At 59.5% G+C, this 24,747-nt stretch overlaps 1 protein-coding gene across 1 annotated transcript in view; it reads right to left on the reverse strand.

Moving 5' to 3' along the window:
• Positions 1-839: 839 nt before the first annotated feature.
• Positions 840-24,747, reverse strand: part of HTRA3 (HtrA serine peptidase 3) — a 29,673-nt gene continuing 5,765 nt past the window's right edge. Inside the window, exons 2-9 of the mRNA XM_022554941.2 lie at positions 19,085-19,184; positions 16,056-16,278; positions 12,990-13,184; positions 12,222-12,254; positions 10,369-10,483; positions 5,108-5,156; positions 3,438-3,533; positions 840-1,786 (exon numbers count right to left, since the gene is read on the reverse strand). Of these exons, the coding sequence (XP_022410649.1) occupies positions 1,621-1,786; positions 3,438-3,533; positions 5,108-5,156; positions 10,369-10,483; positions 12,222-12,254; positions 12,990-13,184; positions 16,056-16,278; positions 19,085-19,184 (977 nt within the window). The 3' untranslated portion in view covers positions 840-1,620. The remainder of the gene's footprint in view (positions 1,787-3,437; positions 3,534-5,107; positions 5,157-10,368; positions 10,484-12,221; positions 12,255-12,989; positions 13,185-16,055; positions 16,279-19,084; positions 19,185-24,747) is intronic.

The following is a 24,747-nucleotide window of genomic DNA, read 5'->3' on the forward strand; positions in this document are numbered from 1 at the left end:
GCAGACCCTGCCGCGCTGTGAGGTTTGGAACCAAGGGAACTTGATCCTTCCGGGCCGGTGGTCCAGAACACAGGGCTGGGCCCCTCCCTCTCAGCCCTGATGGGCGCCCCTCACCCTCACAACCCCACTTGTGACCCTGGGAGCTGGCCCTGGGCAAGTTCACAGCTCCCGCCATCCCCTGCGGTGTCCCTGGGCAGCGAGCTTTGTCTCTCCTGTTCTGCCTCATTCCCTGTTGCTGGGCGGTCTCTGCCGTGAGGATGACACAGCACAGATGCAGGGAAGCCTTTATCACACGGCCTGGCCGGGCACACTCAGCGGACTCGCCGCTCCCAGCCAGGCGCCTCTCCAAGGGCTCTGCCCGCCTGCCAGGAGGTCGGAGGTCTCAGGGCCCTCCTGCCTGGGGGGAGAGGCCACGTCACGGGGAAGGGAGGGGTCTTGCCGGGGACCGGGGGGCTGGGAGTAAGTGGGGAGCCAGGGCTGAGTGGTGGGGCGGCTGGGGCATGGCGATGCCTGGGTGCTCCAGGCAGTTAGCCCCGGGTCTCCGTGCCCACTGATGTGTCAGCTCTGGGTCAGGAGAAGCTGCACAGCGGCGGGTGGGCTGCCCCAGACGCCCCTGCTGGCACAGGACCATGTGCTTGTAAACTTTAATTCCCATACAGTAGAGAAACATACAGTACAAGCAACATGGGGGACCAGGCTGCACAGTGAAGCTCACGGGGCCACCTGGAAACAGGCTCCCCGCGGAGAGGGGGGCACCTCGCCTGCTCCTGGGCGACGCCGTGAGTCCCGCTGCACGGAACAGCCAGGGGAGGTGTAGCCGGCTCAGCCCTCCCCTCCCCTCCCCCTGCAGGTCCCAGCTTCCTCTGCCCTCCGCCCTCCACCCCAGGGGCCCCTCCCGGAGGACGGGCGGTCTTCCAGGGGGTCAGACACGCTCTGCTCCCTGCCAGCTTCTCTTGCGCCTGGGAAGGCGGACCTCATCGCCAAGCCCTGGGGCTTGGCTGGACGGCCAGGGAACATCCCGCGGTGCCAACTCCAGGCCAGACCCGCCACACCTGACTCCTCAAGGGGAGCAGACTGGCCGGGCAGACAGCCCTGGTCATTCGACATGGTGGGCGCTGTGCTATTGGGTGTGGGAGGCCAGGGAGGCACACCTGGGAGAGGAGAAGGCTGGGGGGCTGAGACCTGAACAGGTGAGAGTCAGTGAGGGGAGGGGTGGGGCAGCGGGCATTCCAGAGAGAGGTATCCTATCAACAGGTGCAAAGGCAGGAAGGCCAGAGAGAGGATGGGACTTCCTCCAGGAAAATAGAAGAGTTTTCTAGATCTGGGAACTTGGAAGGGCCCTCAGGAGCATTTGGTGGGCAGGGGGGACATTGGGCTGCCCCCAGGGGCACCGTGATGCTGGGGCCAATCCTCCCAGAAGGCTGAGATGCGGACCCCTGCCCAAGCCCAGCCCGTGGCTCTGGCCCTGGACGGCCGGGAGGAGGCCTCTGGCTCTGCTGAGGACCGACCTGGGTCCTTTGTCCTGACCCCAAGGGAGGCAGCGGCTCCGGGCGGAGCCCGTCTGCTGGCCCCTGTCCCGGCTGCAGGCTCCGTCGGCGATGGAGGGAGGGGGCCCCCCCCTCACAGGACGACCTCGGGCACGATGCTGAAGAGCAGGTCGTCGTTCCCCCGCCGCACCTGCAGCAGCAGCGGGGACTCGGTCAGGACGGCTTCCTGCAGCTCGCTCGAGTCGGCCAGAGGGCGCCCGTTGACCTTGATGATGATGTCGCCATCTTGGATGCCCCCTCTGCCAACAGGAGAGACACGTGGTCACAGCACCGCCCCGAGAGGCCCAGGCCCGGGTCTGGGCACAGTGGGCTTTAACAGCAGCACATTAGGAAAATTCATTTCAACAGGGAAGGACACGGCCCTGACCGCAAGGCTCTCACAGCAGATGGAAAGCACTGTCCTGCAACGGACTAGCGCTTTCTCCGTCTACTTCTGTACATCGGAAGGGCTGGGGTCACGTTCTGGCTGCAGCCTCCCTCGCTGGGCTGCCTTGGGCCAGGTGCTCTGCCCCTTCGAGCCTCGGTTTCCACATCTACAGCCCTATGTGGGAACATGATTTGCAAATTACAAGGTCCAGGGGGTTGATTCTAACGTAAGATTTTCCCATCAGAGACAGAGCGAGCTGGGATGGCCCCCCCTTTCTGCACCTGACTCGCTGTAACCTTCCCCTCCACCCAGCGGGCGGGCAGGGTGGCACCGTGGTTAGATGCATGGGTGATAGCGCCCAGATCCACACATGTGGGCCGTGTGACCTCGGAGGAGTGACTTTGCCAAGCCTTAGCCTTCCCATCTGAGCAAGGGGGCAAGAGCAGCAGCCCGCGTGTTCCAGGCTGCAGTGAGGATTAACTGAGATGATGCATGTGGAACGCACAGCTCACATGCAGCCTTGGTCAGCGGCAGCCACTATCACCACCGAGCTCCCGTCTGGCTCTTGGGGTGCCCTGCGTGTGGCCGCTCTCGGTGACTGCTGTCTGCTGAATCACTGGGGTGCAGCAACTCGGAATAAAGAGCTTGAGTTGCGCTGGTTATTTTTTGGCTTTCATGGATTCATGGATCGGTATTGCAACAATTTTTACTGCAGGTCGGCTGCGGGCTGAGCACGTGTACTGTGTTCACGGCGGAAGGACACAAGGGGTCCGCGTCTTCCAGCCCAGCACACAAAACAGAAAGGAGGCGTCCTGTTGGGTTGGAGGGGCCACGGGGGCTGGGGGGCCCACCTGCACAGCTCCAGTCCGCACTCTGCCCTCACCCTTTCCAGCAGCCCAAGATCTCAGCGTGGACCATCTCCAGCTCCCGGGGTTACAGTTAAAAGCGGGATCTGATGCAGCCCGCCCACTGCACAGATGCAGCCCTGAGGCAGAGGAGGGGCAGGCGCTTGCTCAGAGCTGCTCCAGGGCACAGGATCAGCCTTGCAAGTGCGTCAGACCCCACCCACCGCACTGCCTGCCTCAGCTCACGGTGCTGCATTTGACCTTTCTCTAGTAGTTGGTGGTTTCCAAGAAAACGGGCTTTATCTCATTTGATCTTGACAATGTCTCATGGGACAGGAAGAGCAGGCTGAATCATGCCCATTTTGTAGATGAGAACATTGGCCCAGAAAGACCCAGGCCGGCCCACTGGGCTGGTGAGAGCCAGGCTGACGCAGCTCGGGGTGACCTCTGCTACTACTCTGTCTCCCCAGACCCAAGGAAAGGACATTCCGGGCCAAGGAAGGGCGCGGCCTTCACCTCTCCAGCCTGCCTCTGGCTTAGAGGACTGGCCGGAGTCCCACCTGCCACTCCACATTGCGTCATGCTGCCAGGAAGCTAAAGGTCATGCACATCAGTGAAGCCCAGCCCAGGCCCTGCACCCACCTGCCCAGTCTCCCTGCTTCCTCTGGTGAAGCCTACCTCTGAGAAGGTGAATTTGGGACAACCTCTTGCACGTAAATTCCACTGCTGACCGCCGGGAAGTCTGGGTTGCTGGCCTTCAGTTCTTCCACCAAACTGAAAAGGCAGTTCCACGGTTAAGGCACTTCTTCTGAGCCTCCAAACTGACTCTTCCTTCTCTCCACCGCCCAGGCCAGACCAGGCGTCTCCTCTGGGCTCCCACATTACCCTGTCCTGCCACTGACCACTCCGGGTTGTCACTGATTCTTGCCTGTGTCCCCTACTCAACGTGGGCTCCTCAAGAGGAACCTTGGTGAAGGTGGATGGTTAGAAGTGTAAAGAGGGGAGGGTGACAGACAGACAGATGGGAGGATGGGGGGAGGAAGGATGAGGAAGGAAGGAAAGGTAAAGGAGGATGAACAGACAATGGGTGAATGATGCTGTGGACAGACAGACGACTGGACAAATGAGTGGATGGATGATAGGGAGACAGAAAGAACACCTTTAGAAGACAAATTGGCATAGCGGTCTTGATTCCGAATTGCTTTCAGACTTATTCCCTAGGTGAACAGTTGCTGAAACAGGAAGAAGGTCCTTTTAGGGACTGAGTGGGTGGGAGGGTGAGTCAGGTGAGCTTATCTCTTCCCAGAGCTCCCCAGTGCAGAGACCTCTTCCTTCTTCAAACCTTGGACCTGACGTTGCATTTTCCTCCCTTTAGCTTCCTTTCCCTCCTCTCTCTCCCTCCTCTTCCCCACCCCCTTCTCTATTTCACTCACTGAGTATTTCCAGGCACCCACTCTGCTGTAGACCGGGTCCTGGGAGGGGTGGGGGGAGCAGACAGATGGGCAGGACCCAGTCCCTGCTCCCAAGGAGCTCGTGGTCAAGGTTGAGGATGGGCGATTCTGACACCACGGGACCAAGGCGATGCTGGCGAGGGAAGCACAGCTTTGCAAGAGAAGAGGAGGCACCTCCTCCCACTCGAGTAGCCTGGGGAGGTAGAATAGTGTCCCCCCAGCCCCCAAAACTGATGCCCACCTAGGGCCTCAGAACGTGACCTTGTTTGGAAATAGGGTCTTTGCAGACGTGGTTGGTTAAGAATCTCTAGATGAGATCAGCCTTAGAGTGGGCCCTTAATCCAATGGCTGGTGTTTTAATAAGAGAAATAAGGGGGAGACTGGACACAGACACACAGGGAGAAGACGCCATGCGATGAGAATGGCAGAGCTTGCAGTGATGTAACTACAGTCCAAGAAACACCTGGAACCACCAGAAGCTGGGAGGTACAAGGAAGGATCCTCCCCTGGAGCGTCCGGGGGGAGTGCGGCCCTGCTGACACCTTGATTTTGGACTGTGGGCTTCCAGAACTGTGAGAGAATGAATTTCTATTGTTTTGAGCCTCCGAGTTTGTGGTAATTTGTTACGGAAGCCACAGGAAGCTAATCTGGGAGGCTTCCTGGAGGAGGGGCACCTGAATGGAGTCCTACGGAAGCCAAAGGAACCTATCAGGCAAAGGGGGAAAGGCATTCCAGGCAGAGGGACCGGCCTGAGCAAAGGCTCAGAAGCCTGAGTGTGTCTGGTCTGCTGGAGCACCTGCGGGTGGCCGGGCATGTCGGGGCCAGAGTCTGGGAGGAAGCTCGAGGTGAGGGATGAGAACGGAGGGGTGGCAGGGGGCAGCGTCCTTTAGCACTCACCTTGGTGTGATGGTCCGCATCCGTATGCCAATGAAGCGCTTCTTCCAGTCTAGAAACCGAGCATGTCGGGACTTGGTTAGAGCCACCGTGAAAGTCTCTGTCCCCGCCAAGGAGCCAGGCAGGGGCAGAAGTCCCCCACCCCCTACACCAGTAGTAGAAGGCAGCAGGAGCCACCTTGCTTGGACCAGCCCAGCCCCCTTGTGATCAGGCACCTAGAGTTACCTCTCTCCACTTGGCTGTTCTTGAGGAGCTGGGAGACGTCCTGGCTCTAATCCTGTGGCTTCGTGCCCACCCTCACCCTCTCAGGCACCATCCAACCACCTCAGCTCTGACATCTGCTCTCCTGCTAAGCCCCACATCCAAACCCCAGCGGACAGTGGGGCTCTTCTCCCCAGCCTCCATCCCACAGGCTCCCCAAGCTCACCTTACTCTGGTCGGAACTAGTCACCTCCCCCAGCCTTCTCCATAAATAATATGTTAATCGATAATACCCAGTGAGCTCTGACCAGAGGCAGGCCCTCTGGTTGGAGCACTGCACACATAATAGGCTAAGACGGTACCTCTATGCCCCCAGCTGCCCCAGCCTGTGACTTAGACCCAGAAATAGAATTTACATATTTTAAACCATAAACAAGTTTCAGTACATTTTTAAAATGTCATACCATAAAAATATGCTCTCTGGCCACAATGGAATTAAACTAGAAATCACTAATAGAAAGGTATCTACAAGATTCCCAATAACTTAGAAACCAAATATCTATTTCTAAATAACCCATCTTTGTTTTTTTTTTTGCGGTACGCGGGCCTCTCACTGTTGTGGCCTCTCCCGTTGCGGAGCACAGGCTCCGGACGCGCAGGCTCAGCGGCCATGGCTCACGGGCCCAGCCGCTCCGCGGCATGTGGGATCTTCCCAGACCAGGGAACGAACCCGTGTCCCCTGCATCGGCAGGCGGACTCTCAACCACTGCGCCACCAGGAAAGCCCCTTTGGCACTATTTTTAAAAATTAATTCAAAGCACATAATAGTCCTAAGTCTAAAACCTCACCAAGTAAAACTTTTGGAAGAAAATGTAAGAGAAAACCTTCCTGGACCTTTGGTTAGCAAAGATTTCTTTGATATAACACTAGACTCACAACCCATTTACAAAAATTGGTAAATTAGACTTCATCAAAAGTTACAAAACTTCTGCTCTTAAGAGAATGAAAAGACAAGCCACCAGGAGAAAATATTTGCAATTCATTTATCTGACAAAGGGATCCTATCCAGAATGTATAAAGAATTCTCAAAACTTAAGAACACGAACAACTCGAATTTTAAAAATGGGCAAATTATGTAAACAGACATTTCACCAAGGAAGATTGATGGATGTTCCCGATGGTGGAACCCTGGAACATGGGAGATGTTGGGAGATGTGGGAGTTGAGGTCAGAGCACATGGGAGCCCTGACCCCATCGATCTGCCGGGCTTTGGGTTTTGGGTTTTACTCCCAGTGAGGTGGAGCCTGGGGAGGGTTTGCACAGAGACACACCACGGTCTGCCTTAAATTTTGCAAGAACCTCCTCTGGCAGTGGGAAGAGTCTGTGGGGGGCAAGGGCATGGACAGAGGAACAGAGAGGAGGTGAGTGTCCCTGGTGGCTGGCTTGGGGGGGTGGAGCTGGAGATGGCAAGAGAGCAGTAGGGGACAGACTGATCCCCAAGATAGGGCCAGCGGGGCTGGCTGATGGATTGGATGCAGGTGGAAAATCTGGAAGGATGGAGCTGCTGTAACTGAGAAGGGGAATGGTGATGGGGACACACAGATTGTGTGTGGGGGGGTGACAAGCAGTTGCACATCTGAGACTAGGGTTTGGGGAGAGGGTCGGGCTGGAGATGTAAATTTGGGGGAGTCACTCTAGATGGCACTTAAATCCACAAGACTGGATGAGGTCCTCAGAGGAAAGGGGTGGGGCCCGGGCACTGAGGCCTCAGCCCTCCAACCTGCTCCCGGCATGAGTACTGGCCACTGGTCAGCTTCGCTCACAGCCCCAAGGTCATGCTTACCAAAGAGGAAGAAACCCGCGGCTTCGAGAAGCGTAGCCCAGGGTCACCTGAGGCCAGTGGCTGTCCTGTTAGATCTCCTGGGGCAGGAGATTCCTCACGCTCCACCGACCCCGGAGCAGCGGGCCCCGCCCACTCGCGGGCTCTCCAGAAACAGAATCATAACTGCAACCCTTCGTCTTCCCGTCCTTATTGGAAAATCACCTAAGTGATGCGTGTCGCGTGCTGGAAACAAGGCTTGGAGGGAGGCTGGGTGCCCTGTTTCTTTCTAAACATGTCATGGAACCACGCTGACCCAAAGTGAGGCAAGTACATCAAAGATGGTAACAAAACAACAATGCGGGCGGGGAGGGGAAGTGATCGCCTGAAGGGGGCGGATGCTCTCCGGGGAAGGAGGAATGCACCCAAGGGTACATTTTCACATGGTCAACTGTGCGCCACATGAACTGACTCTCACTTCAACAAACAAACAGACACGAGAGCGATGCTCACACCTGGGCTTCTCGGCATCAAGACTAATCTCTCATTTGCCCCAGGGCCCCCATCCCAGGAAATGCCCCTCACTCACCCCACCGTCCAGCGGGTCCTATTGGCTCCAAGTTCAAAATAGATCCCGGACCCAACCAGCCCTCACCCCCACAGCTGCCACCCCCCGAGCCTGGCCACCAGAAAGGCTACTGTGAGCCCCTAACTGGTCTCTGGCATCGGCTCTTGTCTCCCCAAAATGGACTCTGTAGATTACTGTTGTGTCCTACAACTTAACTGAGTTTTCTGACGGGTTCTATTTGTTTTTGGGTGTCGCCGTCAGCATTTTCTATATAGAGTATCACGTCATCTACAGACTGACAGTTTTCCTTTTTCCTCTGCCACTAGATTCCTCTTATTTCTTTCTTTTTTTTCTTTTTTTCATTTAATTATTATGGCTAGGACTTCCTAGACCATGTTGAACGACAGTGGCGAGTGTGGTCAGGGTTAGACTTATGTGTAAGCATAACTGGCCCTCTTCCCCTTCCTCCCTCTCCAACTCTCTGAGGCTTCCAGGAAGGACAGGACAAGTCCAGGGTCCACAGGACTCAGGGAGTCGAGCTGAACCATTGTTTTTCTGCCCCTCAGTCCTGGGTGTAAGTTTGTGTACTATCTGTGTACCTTCTGGGCGGACACCTAGGATGGCCCAGCCCACTAACTCAATCACCCGCTGTGGGGACACGTTAGTCCTAAGGCTGGCTGAACCCCCAGACACTCCTGGGGCCACTCTTACCTTGAAAGTCCCCCAGAGGCCTCTGCCCCCCAACCCCTAGATGGAAACAAGAAGTGCACCTTACCTAACATCCCCTCACTGTAATAAAAAGATGGTCAGTCTTAAAGAAATTTAGATTAACTGGGTTTGGATGATTTGGTATTTTTATTTAAAAAAAAATACCTAAAAGTGAACATCAGTCAATTTCAGAAGGCTTTAAAATTATAAATTCAGTCAATCAGCTAAAACTTGTTGGGCTCTTTCATTAGTCCACATGTCCTCGGGGAGGTGACAGCTCTGGGGACAGGGGACGAGTGTTCCCCGGGGCCTGGGGTGAGGTCAGTGTACAACAAAGGATGGGGACAGTCCCTGTACAACAACAGAGGAAGAGAGAAAAAAGAAGAGGATGTTATCACCCCACTTCCAACAAATCAGTCACGTCACAGCTCAATCTGTGCCAAGTACAGCCCCACTGATTTCCAGGAAGGTGGCCAAAGTCAAAGGCACCCCTGGAGCAGAGGAAAATTAAACTGGAAAACTTGGTTATTAGAGAAAAAACCAAGTGTGGTACGAAGGTGCAGCCCTGGATCAAGCTCTGAGCTTCCTAGCAGCCAAGGAGAAAAGGGCTCAAGAGGTGAGATGATCCCCTGGCCAACAGAAGCCTTCAGCTTCTTTAAGGAAGACCAGCTGTGCCCTAGCTTCAGGCTGTCTTCACATAAGGGACACGGACGAACCAAACGGGGTCCTCAACTGCGGTTCTCCATGGGACCAGTCCTCTTAGCCCTGGTCTGGGCTGTACTGGAGTCTGTACACTTGGCTGGTGGGGGCGTGCAGGATGGGGCAAGCATGAAGAAATCCCCCTGCCCTCAGTGGACTGCTGGCGAAGGGGCTGGGAGGAGACAGGGAGCAACGTGAAGGTGTGAGCAGTAGGGCTGAGTCAGGTCTGGGTGCTGGCCACGAGGGGTCATGGGAGACAAATTGGGCGGAAGGAGAAGTTGCTCAGGTGAAGAGAATGGTGGGAAGGTGGAGGCCGCCAGGAAAGGTCTTGAGATCAGAAACGTGGCCCTCCTCTGGAGAGTGGCTGTGACCACTGACTTTGGGAAAGCGGCTGGTCTGTCCTTACTAGGGACAGGGGACAGTCACCTGGCCTTGTCAAGGCCTCTCCCAGATGGATGCTCGTGGCCATCTGGGAGCAGGCAGGGTGGGCTGGACGTGCCCGTGTGGATGGGGGGAGGAGATGGAGGATGAGAAGAGGGTAATGTCCAAGGATCAGGACCTCGGGCTCTGCTCCCCCGGAGTAGAGGCTACACTGCCTGGCAGTCTGCATGGCCAGAGGGCTGAAAGAGGGAGGACTCGTGGATGGGCAGGTGGGTGGGTGGAAGGAAGGAAGGGTGAATAGGTGGATGGATGAACAGAAGGAAGGAGGGATGGAAGGAAAGAAAGAAAGAAAAGGAAGGAAGAAAGGAAGGATAGATGGATGATGAGTGGGTGCACGGATGGGTGGGTGGATAGAAGAATGGATGGCTGGATGGGGGTGGGTGGGTGAAGGGATGGGTGTGTTGGTGGGTGAAGGGATGGGTGTGTTGGTGGGTGAAGGGATGGGTGTGTTGGTGGGTGAAGGGATGGGTGGGTGGATGGGTAGATGGGTGGGTGGGTGGGTGAGTTGATGGAAGGAAGGAAGCACTGAGTTCTGACAACTACGGAGCAGCCCAGACAAGCGAAGCCCAGGTGCCAAACCCCTGGAGGTGGGAGGTGAGGTTGATGCTCCCCAGCCAGAGGGGCCAGTCTGGAGGGGTAGGGGTGAACGTGGCCATGAAGTGGAAGTCCTGAAAGAGGCTGAGGTATCCCGGGGCGGGGGTCTCGGGACATCAGGACGGGGTCAGGAGTGAGCGTGGGCACACAGCACCGCAGGATCTCCTGGCCCGGCGGGAGGCTGTGGGCTCAGGCCTGGGACAGCCTCCCTGCCTCCACGTGGGAGCTGCGTACCTTTGCCGTGCTTGTCCTGGAACTCCGTGAGGAACCGCGTGATGCGGTCTGAGGGGATGGCGAAGGAGATGCCGGCCGCAACCTTGAGTGTGTTGATGCCAATGACCTCGCCGTCCTGGGCAGGTGATCAGAGCAGGTGGTCACTCGGGGAGCCCAGGCGACCTCTGCCCTCAGCAGCAGAGCGGCGTGTCCGCGGCTCGGCTCCCAGAGGGGACCCTGGCCATCAGCACCCTCCCTGAGAAGCTCTGAAAAGGTGCTCTGGGGTTCACACCTGGGTCAGGGACCCCCACCTCTCCCACCATTTGCCTCCAAAGTTGACCCCGCTCCCATCGCTGGAGAGTGTTGGCCGGGGAAGCTTGCAATCCGCCCCTGCAAAGCAGAGCCCACTGACCGAGGACACCCCCAGGCAGCATTCCAAGGGGCTTAGGCCAAGAGGGACGTGGTGAGGACTATGGGACCCCCCCATCCCCGCCTTCTAGAAGCAGGGTGGGGCAAGTGGGCCCAGGGCCGCCCCCAGCATCCCCCCTCCTTTCTGTCCCTTTGGAGCTGGGCTCCCACCCTGCCCTGCCCTGCCCGCCACGAGGCTGGTGCAGCTTGGCCGGATCTGCAGCCTGAGGCCTCTCTCCTGGACCTAGCCCCTCCTTCAGCCCGGCAGGCACCCCTGCCCTGGCTCTCCTGTTCACCTCGGGGGTGACATCTGCACACGACACCCAGGCCACGGCCTGGCCTGGTCACCAGGGACCCCCTCTGGGGCCTGCCGCAGAGCTTTGGACAAAGGCATACTTCGCCTGCCTGGTCCCCCAAGTGCCCATCCCCACCTGTTCCCTAGGAGCCGTGAGGTGGGAGGACCAGGCCAGGAAAGGATCCAGGGATGGAGAGTCTCTCATGGGCCCTGTATGCCCATCCCCCTCCGCCTGGACCACAGGGCGTGGCCTCCTGAACTCTGGCCTAAGGTCCTCCCACACGAGCTTTCTTGAACACCAGCGCTATGGCCTCAGCACTGCTGGAAGAGCCTAGGGCTTGTCAGGGCGTGGGGAGACGCACCCTCCGCGTCAGGACGTGGCGCACCAGCCTCCTTGCACTGTTTCCCACCTGTTGCTCCAGCAGTGACACCTGCCTGTACGTCTCCACCCCGTGCCCGTGCTCTGCCCTCGCCCTGGAATATCTTTCTCCTGCACGTCCCCATCCACGCAAACCCTCCATCTCCACAGCCCAGACGAGATGCTCCCGCCTCCAGGAAGCCCTCCCTGATCCCATGTCAGCTGCCAGGTCCCCCGGCTCGGTGTCCCTCTGGAGCCCTCCCTGCTCCTCACACTGTGCTTGGGTGTGTCCCTGCCTGACCCCCTCCTTGGATGGGTCCCCTCCCGAGTACTGCCTGAATGGCAAGGCTAAGGCGTTCCCCTGAGATCTGGCACTGGGGGAACAGGCATCTGTGTCAGAGAGGGCTGGACCTCAGCTGGTCTGGTCTATCCTTACACGGCCCAGATGCAGGGACCAAACCCAGGGAGCCTGGGTGCCGAGGTGCATGGCACGCCCATCTCGTCTCTTGTCAACACGACAACAGGGGGACCCAGAGGGGGTGACTCGTCCCCAACCTGTGTCCCCTGCCCCAGGTCCACCACAGGCACGCAGCCCCGGCCTGGGCTGCTGTTCTCGGGGTGTCCCTCACTCCTCTGACAGCACCAGCTCCCCTGGGGGTACGGGGCAGCGCATGCTCGGGGTCATATCCTCCTCCTGGGTCTCCAGGCTGTTGGCCGTGTTCTGGGTCCCACGCCTGCCTCGAGGCTGTGCCCCACCCGCCATGTGAGCAGAGCCCCCGAAAACTCGAGGCCCCTGCTCTAGGGGACACTTACCAGGTTCACCAGCGGTCCCCCGGAGTTCCCGTACTGCAGGGGGAAGCAATTCGACATTAGCTGTGCCCTGAGCCCCCCGACCCCGAGGGTTCCTGAAGCTTTTTCTTCCAACTACCATTCCAACCAGCACAGAAACATGTAATTGAATGTCATCCCCGGACAATGTCAAAAGCCCTCATCACTGTCTCCCATTTCATAGATAAGAAAACTGAGGCCCACACAGGCCAAGTGCACGGCCGTCTGATCATCAGGGTCTGACCTGCCCAGTGCTGTCTGCACAGACCTCCTGGGCTCCCTGCAGCCTCACATCCACAGGGGGAGCAGCAGCAGGCGGACGCAGGATGGGGCACCATTTCTCACCCCACCAGCCTCGAGGAGTCTCTCAAAGACTAGCGCTTCCAGAAGAGGGTCTGAACCACGGCAAAGCAGAGGGGCAGGCGCCGGGCGTCAAAGTGCTTTGTGAATGCAAAAGGTGCTATCCAACATAATAGTAATAATAACAATAATAGTAATAATCAATGTTGACCGTGGTGTGTATTTGGGCAAAGATATTCCAGGGGCCTTGGCTATGCCTCTACATCCCTGAAGGGCTGTCCCGGGTCAGGGCAGCAGCCTCTAACTCCCAGGGCCAGCCTGGCACCCATGGGTAGGAGTCACAGGGAGTCAGAGCTCCACTTAATCTAAAGAAAGAACTTTCTAGCCCGTGGATGCGTCCAGTGATGGAGAGGGCTCTGGGGACAGAGCCCCGTGGCTACGGTGGACGCTCACGTTGATGATGGCGTCCGTCTGGATGTAGTCCATGTCTGAGTCCCGGAGGCCCAGCTCCCGGCCGTCCCGCTGGGCCGTGCTGACGATGCCCGTGGTCACGGTGTTCTGCAGGGCGAAGGGGCTACCAATGGCCACCACAAACTCGCCGGGCCGCAGGTCTGCCGAGTGGCCCAGCAACAGCGCCGGGAGCTTTTTCTGGGGGGAGGTGGGGAGGACACGGGGAGGGGGGCTCAGCTGTCGGCCTTTGGTGGGACCAGAGCCAGATCACGTCCAGGCCCCCGGCAGGGTGGTCCCTGGAGCAGCTGGACAGAGCCGTCAGGGCTGCAGACCAAGGCAAGTCTGGCTGCCCCGTGGTGGCCACGAGACCCAGGGCTGGCATTCACAGAGCAGAGGCTCAGCCCCCCAGTGACCACAGGTCTCCCTAGGGCAGGCCTCAGGGGTCCGTCATAGGGAGACTGCACAGAGGGTCGAGCGGGGTATGGCCTCCAGGGTCACTGAACCCAGTGGTTCAATGATCCCAGATCCCTCTGAAAATCCGACAAAAGCCATGGACAGCAGCACCCGGAAAATGCACACACTGATGTGTGGAATGGGGTCTGCGCGAGCCCTGGAGCCCAGTGGGGACCCGCGACACCTCCCAATACAGACACACAGGGAAGCTGAGGCCAGACAGATAAAGCGACTTAACCGCGCTCTGCATCCCCGCCCCGCCCCTGCACACCGAGGACACCCGCACTCTCCTCTCCTGTTTTCTCCTGGAGCCAGCGGAGCCTGTCTGTCTGTCTGTCTGTCTGACTCCGCAGCTAGACTGGGAGCTCTGAGAGGGGCCGTGCCTTATTTGTCTCCATGTTCTGGAAGCTGCAGGGGGCAAGCTCAGAGGAGGAGATGCCCGTGAGCTTGGAGGGTTTCCTGGTTTTGATGCTGCACCCCTCACGTCAGATGTCACCCCGGGGGGAGGGGCGGCATGTGGGACCCCTCAGCACCACTTCTGCAGCTTCCTGTGGGTCTGTGCTTATTTCCAGATAAAAGTCTTCTCTACAAGGTGCTGGAGTTTCCCCACCAATGGTGTGTCAGTGACAAAGGCAACTACAGGAAGCAAACTTCCAGGTGAACTAAATAACATGAAATCCATGTGCTAATTGTACAGGGGAGTAAAGCTTCTAAACTACACAATGGAAAAAGGAAGAAAAGCCCCGGAGATGGCCGCGCTCAGATCACTGGGGCCTCGGCTAACTCTGGAAGTCGGGGGGCAGGATCCCGCACTGTGGACCCTCGGCACTGTGGGTTCCATCTGGCCTCTGCTCTCTGCTCCCATGTCAGGAGTCTCCCCTTTTTATGCAGTGCCACCACGTCAAATAAGAATTTTTCCCTGTTTTTCATAGCAGCTCTCGATAAAAGTGGAAAGGTAAACGCCTGTAAACGGAGTGAGGGGACCTCCGGGCGGGTTAAGGAGACACCAAGCGGCTGTGCCCACGTGGGAGACGTGGGGTCTCGACACGCCACCTTCTGTGCTGCTGGACGGCGAAGCCTCAGTAAGTGACACAAAGGGTCCCAGGTGGAGGAACAGGGCGCTGCAGTAGGGGTGAAGACCCAGAGGGACAACGCGGGTTGGCAGCTTTCCCCAGAGCTTGGTTTGATGCCACGTGCAGGGCTCGGAGGCTAAGAGGCAGACCTGCCGTCATGAGAACCACTGCAGGCGCTGGGCATCTCTGGGCACCAGGGCACCTGGGTCTTACTGACTCCGCTGGCATCTTTGGCCCCAGGTGGCCGCTGGGGTGCGCCCCTGCCCCCCCTGGGATTGCAGTGCCTGGAAGGGGAGAGACCCAGAGACAGCCAGACCTGGGTTCTAATCCAGCTCTGCCTCTCCCCACAGGGGTCCTTGGGCAGGGGTCGCAAACTGTGGCCCTTGGGCAAATCCAGCCCAATCCAGCAGTCTCTTCTGTAAGTAATCTTTTCTTGGACCACAGCCCAGCCATCTGGCCTGTGGCTATTTTCCCAGTCCAGTGCAGAGCAGTTGCTACAGAGACCACAGGGCCCACGAAGACTAAATCATTTACTACCTGGAGCTTCACAGAAAAAGTGTGCCAGCCTCTGTCCTTGAGCACATCCCTCCTCCCCCAGCCCCAGTTTTCTCGTCTTTAAAATGGACATGGTGTTCCCAGACTCAATAACTACTGGGAAAGGGCTCAAAAGTGGGCAAGGGTCTCCATTAGGATAGCGGCGTGGAGCCCCTAAACCTCCTCTCCCGTGATCGGGCAAGAGGACACCTCCTTGCAAAAGACCGATCATCTCGAGTGCTGGCAGCTTTATTCAGAAAGAGCAGAAACCAGGTTCAGACTCAGCCAAGCTGGACTCGCCAGCCCAGACGGGCCCGCCCCTCAGGGACCTCACAGCATAGGCAGGGCACAGGTCACCGTCGGTGAGTCCGCAGTGGCCCACAGAGTCGTGACCACAGCGCTGGACGACAAGAAACTCGCTGGAGGGAGTCTAGGACTTAGCTGAGTGGGCCCCTTGGTTAGACTGACCTCGGGCAATCACCTGACTCCCCAGGCCTCAGTTTCCCCTCTGAAATAGCCGGACACTGGCACCCCTCCCGCCAAGGGCTATGGTGGGGATTGGGGGTGTATGCACAGGCTGCCCTCCCAGAAATGGCCAGTGGGAGTCACGGAGGAGCACTGTGGCCCCGGGGTGGGTCTGCCTGCTCAGCTGGGGTGCCGATGTGGAAGTGGGGGGATGGAGGGGGACAAGTATCCCAAGTGCTCCCCACTGGCCTCTGTCACCCCCACGGGGACAGTGGCATCCTCAGGAATGGGCCCGGGAGGGACAACGGAAGTGTCCTGGGCCTCGGAGAGCCTCCGCGTGGGAGTGGCTACGGGCGGCACAGAGCCTGCTCCGCCCCGCGCGGGCGGCTCAGGGGAAGCGCAGGGCGATGTCCGGACGCCTGGGTTCTAGTCTGACTAGACCCAAGACTGGGGACACATCGCCGGTCCCCGGGGGTCTCAGTTCCTCCGAGTGTCCGACGGGAGGACTGGGCCAGCACGTCTCAGGGCCCCGCCGCCCACTCACCTTGGGCTGGATCTTGATGGTGGCGATGTCCGACTTCTTGTCGATGTCTTTGATGGTGGCCTCGTAGGTGTCACCGCTCTGCAGCTGCACCCTGAGCTGCTGCCGGCCCGAGGCGGCGCTGCTGCTGGACACCACGTGGGCGTTGCTGACGATCAAGCCAGCCTCCGACACGATGAAGCCTGAGCCGCTGGACAGGGGCACGTTGCGGCCAAACAGAGGGTGTCTGCGGGGAGGCAAGCGGCGGGCGTTCAGGACTGGGGTGGGGGTCGGCTGCAGCAGTGGGCCGGGGGGAAAGGAGCAGAGCCAGTGCCTGGGCCTGGCATCCACCAGGCCCAGGGTCGAATCCCAGCTGTGCCACCTCCTGGCTGTGGCCTCGGCCAGGTCATTAAGTCTAGACCCATTTCACAGCCACAAAGAGGGGCCCATGATCTGTGACTCGCCATCTGCGAGGATGAGTCAGGAGGCCCGTGAATGTTAGACCCGTGACGATACAGCAGACACTTCCTGCCCTGGAGCCAGACAGGCCAGGATTCTAACCTCAAGTCCAGCCCCCACGTACATCTGCCTGACTGTGGGCAGGAGGCCGACCCCTCTGAGCCTCAGTCTCCCCATCTAGGAAATGGGCTAACAACACCGGCTCCACTGAGCCGGAGGCCTGCAGGCAGTTGGTCAACAAGCAGGGCTGCTCCTGGCATAGGGAAGATGCAGGATGCGCACCGGGCCTCCGTGGACTGTCACACAGCAGGTCCCCAGGGAATGCCAGTGTCCCAGATCTCTGGCTGTGCAGAGAGAGGGTCTAAACACTGAGGGGAGCGTGCTCCCACCTCCCTCTGGCGCCTTCCCACTGCTGCCTACCCTGAAGCCCCAGATGGCGCGAGGAGCAGAGCTGGCGAGGCTCCGTTCCGTGAATTCCACGCCACGTGCCTACAGGGGGAGCCCTGGACGTGGCAGGGCAGGGACACCGCCTTAGCGTCTGCCTCCGTAAAATGCGATGGAACAGGTGATGCAGCTGGCATGGCGCCCGAGTCAGTATTCTCTGGTGGGGGACAACACCCCGCCGCGGCTGGAGCCCTCTGAGTAGCAACCTCAGCTCCCAGGATGCCCGACACAGCTCGGGACCTACCCCGGGAGGGGGGTCGGTCGCCTCTGGGACCCCAGTGCAGGGACTGGATGGAGCAGATCATCGGTGCCTGAGGCTGCTTGGCAGAGGCAACGGGAGGGAAGGAGGAGGGATGGCAAGGAAGTCTCCGGGCAGTGGGTCTCTAGGAGGTGCAGAAACACCACCTCAGGATCAGCAGGACCAGGGACAGCTAATGTCACCAAGAGCTCCCTCTGAGCCAGGGACCAAGTCATGTCGCGCCCACAGCCGCCCTACAAGGTAGGCAGGCCTCCAGTTCGCAGGTGGGGAAACAGGACCGGGTCAGGCAGGAAAAGGGCACAGCAGGGGTCTGAACCAGGCAGCCTGGTCCCTTGGCCCCTCTGCAGGGTGACCAGAGCATCTGTCCACTCACGCCAGCAACCAGCTTCTGCCCCCACCTAGTTCCACGTGGGCCCCTGAGTGGCAGCCGCACCTGAGCCCCGCGGGGCTGCCATGTGTAGGATTTGTCGAGTGTCTGCAGAAGGGCCCCAGGCAGCCCAGGGCCTCCTCTCCGGCTCCAGGGTCACAGCCAGAGGCGCATCATTTCCTGGTGTCTGGGATCTCGGCCGCCTTGGCCTCACCACGTGGACATCAGCCTCCAAGGCTGACGTGGAAATGGCATCACCGCCTGCCCTGCTGGTTTGGGGGTCTGATGCCTGGGGCTTTCTGGAAAGACGCTGCCCCCTCCAAGCCACCTGCAAGGCCAGGGACGTGCCACTCACATGTCCAGTTGTCATTTCCTTAATGACACGTCTCAGGGTCTGGGGCCCGTGGAAAGGACAGTGAGGGGTCAGCGTATCGCAGGGGGATGGGCTCAGCTTTGAGGTCCAAGAGACTTGGGGCAGCTCTGCAGCTCTGAGCCTGGGGCAGTTCCCCGGGCCTCTGTTTCCACATCCAGAAAATGGGAACGTGGGAGCCCGCCTTACGGATTCATGGGAAGGTGCACAGGCTGTCAGTCAGCGCTAAGGGACAGGCTGCCTGGTCTCTGCCTCTCCTTTAGGAGGCGGGCACACGGCAGGGCTGTTTGGAGCAGCATAGGAACTGTAGGAAAGGCAGCCCGCGCGGCGATGGGCACACAGCAGGCGTCTGACGACACTGCTGAGCTCACACCATTAGTCTCCCCCGCCCTGCCCCGCATGGAGCATTCAGTGGTAAGCACGGTCCCTGCCCTCCAGAGATGGGGGGCAGTCCTGCCCAGTGACAAGGGCTCCTACTACTCAAGCTCCACAGCTGGCGAGCAGGGGGCCCTGTGCTGGGGCCAGGAGTCAGGGCACGAGTAATTCTGCCCACTCCTGGGAACCCCCCGGGCCACCTGGTCCTCTGTGCCTCAGGTGGGCATAATGACACTGGCCGGCCTCCACCACGTGGGGAGAGTGCTGTGAAGACAAGCAAGGCCCTGGGGTCGTGGTCGAGGCCTCAGTGACCGTCCCCTCGGGCAGCGTGGCACACGCTGCCTCCGATCCCAACAGGATGGAGTGGGGTTCTGACCCTGTGTGTCTCATCTGGGCTGCTACTGGCCAAAAGGTTAGGAAATCCGATGGAAGAAACACTTTAAATTTGACAAAAGTCATGCTCTTCGTGTCTTCTCTTTGGGGGGTATAAGTCAGTTTGGGACTAGACCCCAGGATTCCACAGGAGCCAGCGGCTTGCAGTACCCCTGTGACACCTGAGCAACCCCCGACCTCACACCTGCTCGTTCCGCAGGTGAGGAGGTCAGGGTCAGGGAGGGGGCATCCCCCGCAAGGGCACCAGCAGCTCGGCAGTCTGAGCGAGGCCCGCCGGACCCCACGCCCGCTCTGGTTTCTGCTGCCCCCCAATGCTAGAACTGAGTCTACTTTGGGCCCAGCAGATGTGGGGGAGACCTTGGAGGGGCGAGAGGGGCTCCACGTACCTCAGGAATAGTTCTATGTGGACCACGGCCGGCGCGATCTTCTCCACCACGTCAGCGATGAAGTTGAATTTGTACCGCGCGCTGGTCAGCTGGTGGAGACCTGCACTGGCAGGAAGAACCAGGTGCTTTAGTGAGGCCCAGACATCTGGGAAGGGGGGCTCACTTGCCCCAAGGATGGTTAATGCTGAGCTACCTCATTTCACTTCGCCAGGCCGGCCAGGAGGCTCAGAGAGGTCAGAACACTTGCCCCGGGCCACACAGCACTGATGTGACACTCAGGCTGGATCTGGGCTAGTCCCCCTGGGCCGTTGCCCTTTCTCTCAGATACAGCAATGTCCTGGCGTGAGGAAATCGACCCTTCCCTTTGCCAGCTCTGGCCTGTCCCTCCAGGCCTTGGGCTACTGCAGTGGCTGGACAAGGTTACAGCAGAAGCCCCTGGGTGGTCCCTTCTGAGCTGCAGGCTCCTGGCCATGGTGTGGCCCCCATCTGGGCCAGGTCAGCTGCCGCTGTCTGAGTCGCCAGGGCCCCGACCCTGATCTGTGTCTAACTTAGCCAGGCCCCAGGCTGGCTTACCAGGCAGCTCACGACCTTCCCTGGAACATTCGCCGGCTCAGATTTCCGCTGCCGTCAGCAGTGGAGCTGCTGCTCGCCAGGACCACAGGCCTGAGACGTGTGGGTGGCACAAGGCCCACACCCCTTTGGTCTCCCTGTTCGGGCACGTGCTGGGGTCTCCCAGGTCCCCGCCAGAGACCGGTGCTGTCTGGAACCCACGCTGCCCAGCCCTGCTTGTAAGGGCTCCCAGGGCCTGAAATGAGTACTGGGCTGAGCACCATTGAGCTCCAGCTGTGTGGCTTTAGGCAAATCACTTACCCTCTCTGGGCCTCGACACCTCACCTGAAATGTGAGACCAAAGGTGCCTCTCCACCCCCATGCCCCAGGGAGCTGTGGGAATAGGCTGTGACTTGCCAACTGTAATGCTCCCTGCCTCGGCAGGGGTGGCAGGGGAAGAGGGGAGCCCACCACCCACCCTGCCCCCTGATGTTGGCGAACAAAGAGGGCTCGGCCCGTAAGGTCTAGCTTCACAGCTGATGTCTCTTGATGGTCTCTGGGAAGTGACTGAGCATCAGGATCTAGAGAAAATCTGGTTTTCCTTGTTCTCCAAAGGGACAGGAGGGAGCAGGCCGGGTGCAGCACAGGCGCAGGGTGCAAGGCCACAGTAGGTGCCTCGTAAACATCGTGGACAAATGCGGTCCCCATCCACAGCCCGACTCATCTCCCCAGCTGTCCAGGGGGGCAGCCCTGGCAGGGGTCATCAGCTCCATCCTAAAGGTGGGGAATCTTGAGGCTCAGCTCGAGAACCAGGCTCTTGACAGGGGCTGCAGGGCTCCCTTCCTTAGGGCCCTCCCCTCCCCACTGTGGCCCCCCCAAGGCCCTGACTGTGAATTAAGCCTGAGCTGGGACTCGGGGCCCAGAGGAGAGCTTGCCTTGTGTTCCTCAGTCCGGGGAGGCGAGCAGGGCCCACCCCACGGATCCTGTGATGTCTGCCTCTCAACCAGCCTGTGGGCACCGGTCACGGTGGGCCCAGCCCCCTGCGGTCAGCCTGAATCAAAGGCCACCTATCCGGGGTGGCTGGAGACTGGCTGGGAGACGTGGCCCACTGCCGGCCACCTCGTGGCTCCCTGATGATCAAACTGCGGCCGCCAGGGACCACCGTGCCCAGAGGCAAAGCCCAGTGGAGGGATGGTGTCTACGATTCAGAGGTTGTGTTTGTGGGCAAGGCCCATGCCGGGCCACGGCTCTGCCTCTCCCAGCACACGTGGGTGTCAGGCACGTTTATTTCCACGTGGATAGCCAACAGTCCCTGAAACTCTGGAGGAGAAGCTACCTGTCAGCTAGCCCGTGGAGCCCGAGCCTAGCTCTGCCTGCCCAATCCCAAGGGCACTGGGAACCTGCATTCATGCTCTATCTTAAAGGCACAGGGAAGGAAGCCAGCCACCAACCTTGTTGCCCCTTCCATCCCCGGCAGGGCCCTGGTGACTTCCAGGTTCTGCTCTCTGACAAGAAAGCTCCCCTGCTAGGCAATCCCCACATCACCAAGGTCCCGGAGGACCCCAGGCAGTGGGGAGGACTCAGCACCAGGCCTGGATTTACTCTGGCCAAGGCTCGTGCCCACCATGCCATGCTGGAACAGGCAAGCCCAGGTGGGTGAGGCCAGGTGTCACCCCTCCCTGCTCTGTAAGCCGTGGGGGCCACTTACCCCCAGTCTCTGCTCCATCATCCACCATTCCCACGTGGACCACTCCCCAGTTTTCCCTACCACGATGCTCTGGCCTGTCCTGGATGCAGCTCAAATCTCACCTCCTCCAGGCAGCCCCCCTGGCAGTCTTCTTCCAGCCCTCCTTGGGGCTCCCAGCATAATGCCTCACCCACCACACTTACTCTCATAGGGATGCTGAGTGCCTTGCGTGTGTGTGCTCAGTGCTGGGGACAGGACGGTGGCCAGCCAGCACAGCACTGTGTCACCAGTGACGGGACAAGGGGAGGCCCAGGGTGAGATGGGGGAGTCCAGTGGCACCCCTAATCCAGGCCTGGAAGAGCACACCAGGAGGGGAACAGAGATGCAAAGACACAGCATCACGCACGAGAGCAGCTATGGGTGGATTCGGCCGACTCCCAGCTGGGCCCGGTGTGAATAAGACGGAGGAGGGGTGAAAACATCGGATCAGAAGAGGCTGTGTTGCCACGTGACTCCATCCCAGATCTCAGTGACTCCAAAGCTTTAGGCGCATCTGTCCAGCCCCTGGCTGACCCAGCGCAGGTCCCGCAGGCTGAGCGCCCCGAGCTGCCCAAGCGGCCGAGGAGCTGACCTGGCCACCCGCAGATCTGGACGGCACGGCGGCCTCCCACCACATGCTTTTCTTTCCAATGTGGCCTCTCCAGAGATCACTTAAAATAGGCGACACTCAATTTCATGTGACGATTTAAAAACGAAAACCCTCTGCAAAATATTCACGGGCCAAAGGCTGGCGGGAAACACGTCAGAATATTTCACGGTGGGTATTTGGGGGCAGAGGTAAAGTCATGAGTGGTTTTGTTTTCTTTTGTGGGTTTTCCAAATGTTCTCCCGTGAGCAAGTTAGATATAGAAAGAAACAGAAGAGAGAGAGGAAGGCCTGGACGGGCTGTGAGCTGGGCTGGGGTGTGAGACCGCGAGAGGCCGGACTGTGTTTCCCACCATCCCCGGCACGGCCCTGGTGACTGGCGGGCTGTGGAAGCTCCAAGGAGAAGCCGGGCTGGGCTCACCTCCCACCCAGGCACCAGCTCCTCTGGGACACACACATGTCCGGATCCCCCGATAGCCCAGCTGTAACCAGCATACGTGAACCCCCAAGGCAGCCCTTGAGAGGGGGCACGGGAGGGAGGGCCTAACCCTAACCCAAGGACGAGGATGCTCTGCTTGACCCCATCCGGCCCAGCACACAGTAGGTCTGCAAACACCACCACAAAGAGCATCGTTCAGCCTGTTAACCAGGTTTTGGGGGGGAGCAGCCTCACAAGAGCAGCATCAGTGTGTCCCAGGAAACAGGCCAGAGACAAAGATGGTTTAGGGTGGAGACAGGCCTGGAGCTATAGCCCCAGGTCCCATGGACTTCAGAGCGCACGCCCGCCCTGACCCCACGGCCTGGGGCTCCCCTGCGGAGGTCCTGGGTCAGCCGGCGGGTGACACAGGCCCTGCCAGGCCCTGTCTCTTTAAGCTGGCGAGGTGGGTGGTGGGGAGGAGGTGGGAGGGGGGCAGGGCCTGCTCCCTGGTCCTCTTCCCCACACACAGATGAATCATGCCATGAATCAGTGGGAAGGGAAGACGCGGTTCCCACTGCCTCTTTCCACATGAAAACCTTGGGCCCCACGGCTGGGAGGCAGACGCTGTTTATTTGGGGGTTTTGACAACCCCCATCCCCGCCCTCACACTGTCCTGGAGCCAAAGTTCTGAAGTCAACAGTCAGTCTTGACCAGACTCAGCTGTTAGCATTTCTTTTGTTTGTTTTCAAAAGTAAGCTGCAATCCACAGGCTTTGGAAGTTCTAGTCAGGAAGAACTCAACACAGAGCAAAGCAAACAAGGCCAGGTGTCCAGCAGTGGCGCCCTCCCGCAAGAGGAAGGGGCACAGCCAAGGCGGAAAGGGATGGGGAGAAGGGCTGGCAGGGAGCCAGTCGGGGCCCGGGGCTCCACCTCCCACATTTCTGCATGTCGGGGCTTCCGGCACAGCGGCAGACTCTGAAAGAGGACCCATGATGTTCCAGCTCTGGACGGTCACAACTGCCATGGCACGGATGGGGAAATCGAGGCCCAGGGTGGGCCAGTGACTGGCCCAGACACCCCACAGGGCCACTGATCCTGCTGCACGGGTTGTGTACTGCACAACTCCAGGACCATTCTTAACAAACATCACAGCGTGACTACCTCCCTTGGAATCGTGCAGTGCGCAACCTGCACAGCCGTATGCATCACCCGTCCAGCACACGATGGGCAGAGCCAGGACTGAGACCCAGTTCTTTCCTCTAACTCTGAGGTCACTGCCCCTTCTTCTGTTGCCTCCTGCAATCAGAAGACACCGCCCCCCCATCACCCAGTAGTTAGGTAAGAGCTGGGAATGGAGGGGCCATCCGCAGGTGCCCACAAGGTCCCAGGCTGCGCCCATCTGTCCATAACACTGACTACAGCCTGTAGGCCAGATGGCAACCTCTCGGCAGGGCTCACGGACCTGGGTGTCCAGGTCCCATTTACATCTGCAGCCTTGCTACTGCCACACGCCCCCGACCCGGTACCCTCGGCTCTGGTTCCCCAAGCATGCGTGCTCTGAAGTGCCCCCCCAAACCTTTGTAATCAGTCCCTCCCTCATCACCGCCAGGCCCAGGCCAACACGCCTCCCCTGGGGAGCCTGACCTGACTCAGTGGGCTCAGTGACCCAGCTCACTCGTCTGGGGCCCAAGGCACCTGGTGACCCCTCCCAGACCTGTCCTTCAAGACTGTCCCCGTGGGCTGGGCGCCCCTGACCCACAGTGGTGAGCGGAGAGCAGCAGGGGAGCAGGGGAATTACCAGGGGCTCCCCCACAGCCTCCCGCCCTCACCCCAGGCCCCACCCACCACCCACAAGGGGCAGGCTTCAAAGCCCCAAGAGCCGCCTTCCGGGTCTGATTAGTTCCCAGGACGGCTCCCTGCCTGTGTTTTTCTTTTTCTTGAAAACATGCCTGTCCCCGAGTGAACTGTCTCCCCCCAGCCAAAGACAGCGGTTACAGCTCCCGGGGGGGCGATGCTGCTGTCCGCGACCCCCAGGCTCCCGTCTCTGGAACCCAGGGCTGAGGGCTGCAGCCGGAACTCCCTCTCCGTGAGCCACGCCAGCCGGGGTTCTGGGCACTTATGATAGCGGGGAGTTCTCACAGCAGTTCTGCAGGGCAGGAATCTTCACCCATTTTACAGGTGAGGAAAAAGGCTCCGAGAGGTCAGGAGACCCGCCAAGGCCTGCAGCCAGGTCCCAGATCCCCGACCCTCGGCACGGCTCTCTCCCCGTGCTGGTCCTCAGCCAGGGGGACTGGCTGTCCCGCCCCCAGGAGAGCCCAGCCTTGGCCGGTCCTCAGCTTAGGGGCCAGCCTGGCTTTTCTGGCTG

The sequence above is a fragment of the Delphinapterus leucas genome, chromosome 5 (genome assembly GCF_059928025.1).
Source record: "Delphinapterus leucas isolate spDelLeu-1000000601 "Yukka" chromosome 5, BTC_Dleu_Yukka2, whole genome shotgun sequence".
Classification (NCBI taxonomy): Eukaryota; Metazoa; Chordata; class Mammalia; order Artiodactyla; family Monodontidae; genus Delphinapterus; species Delphinapterus leucas.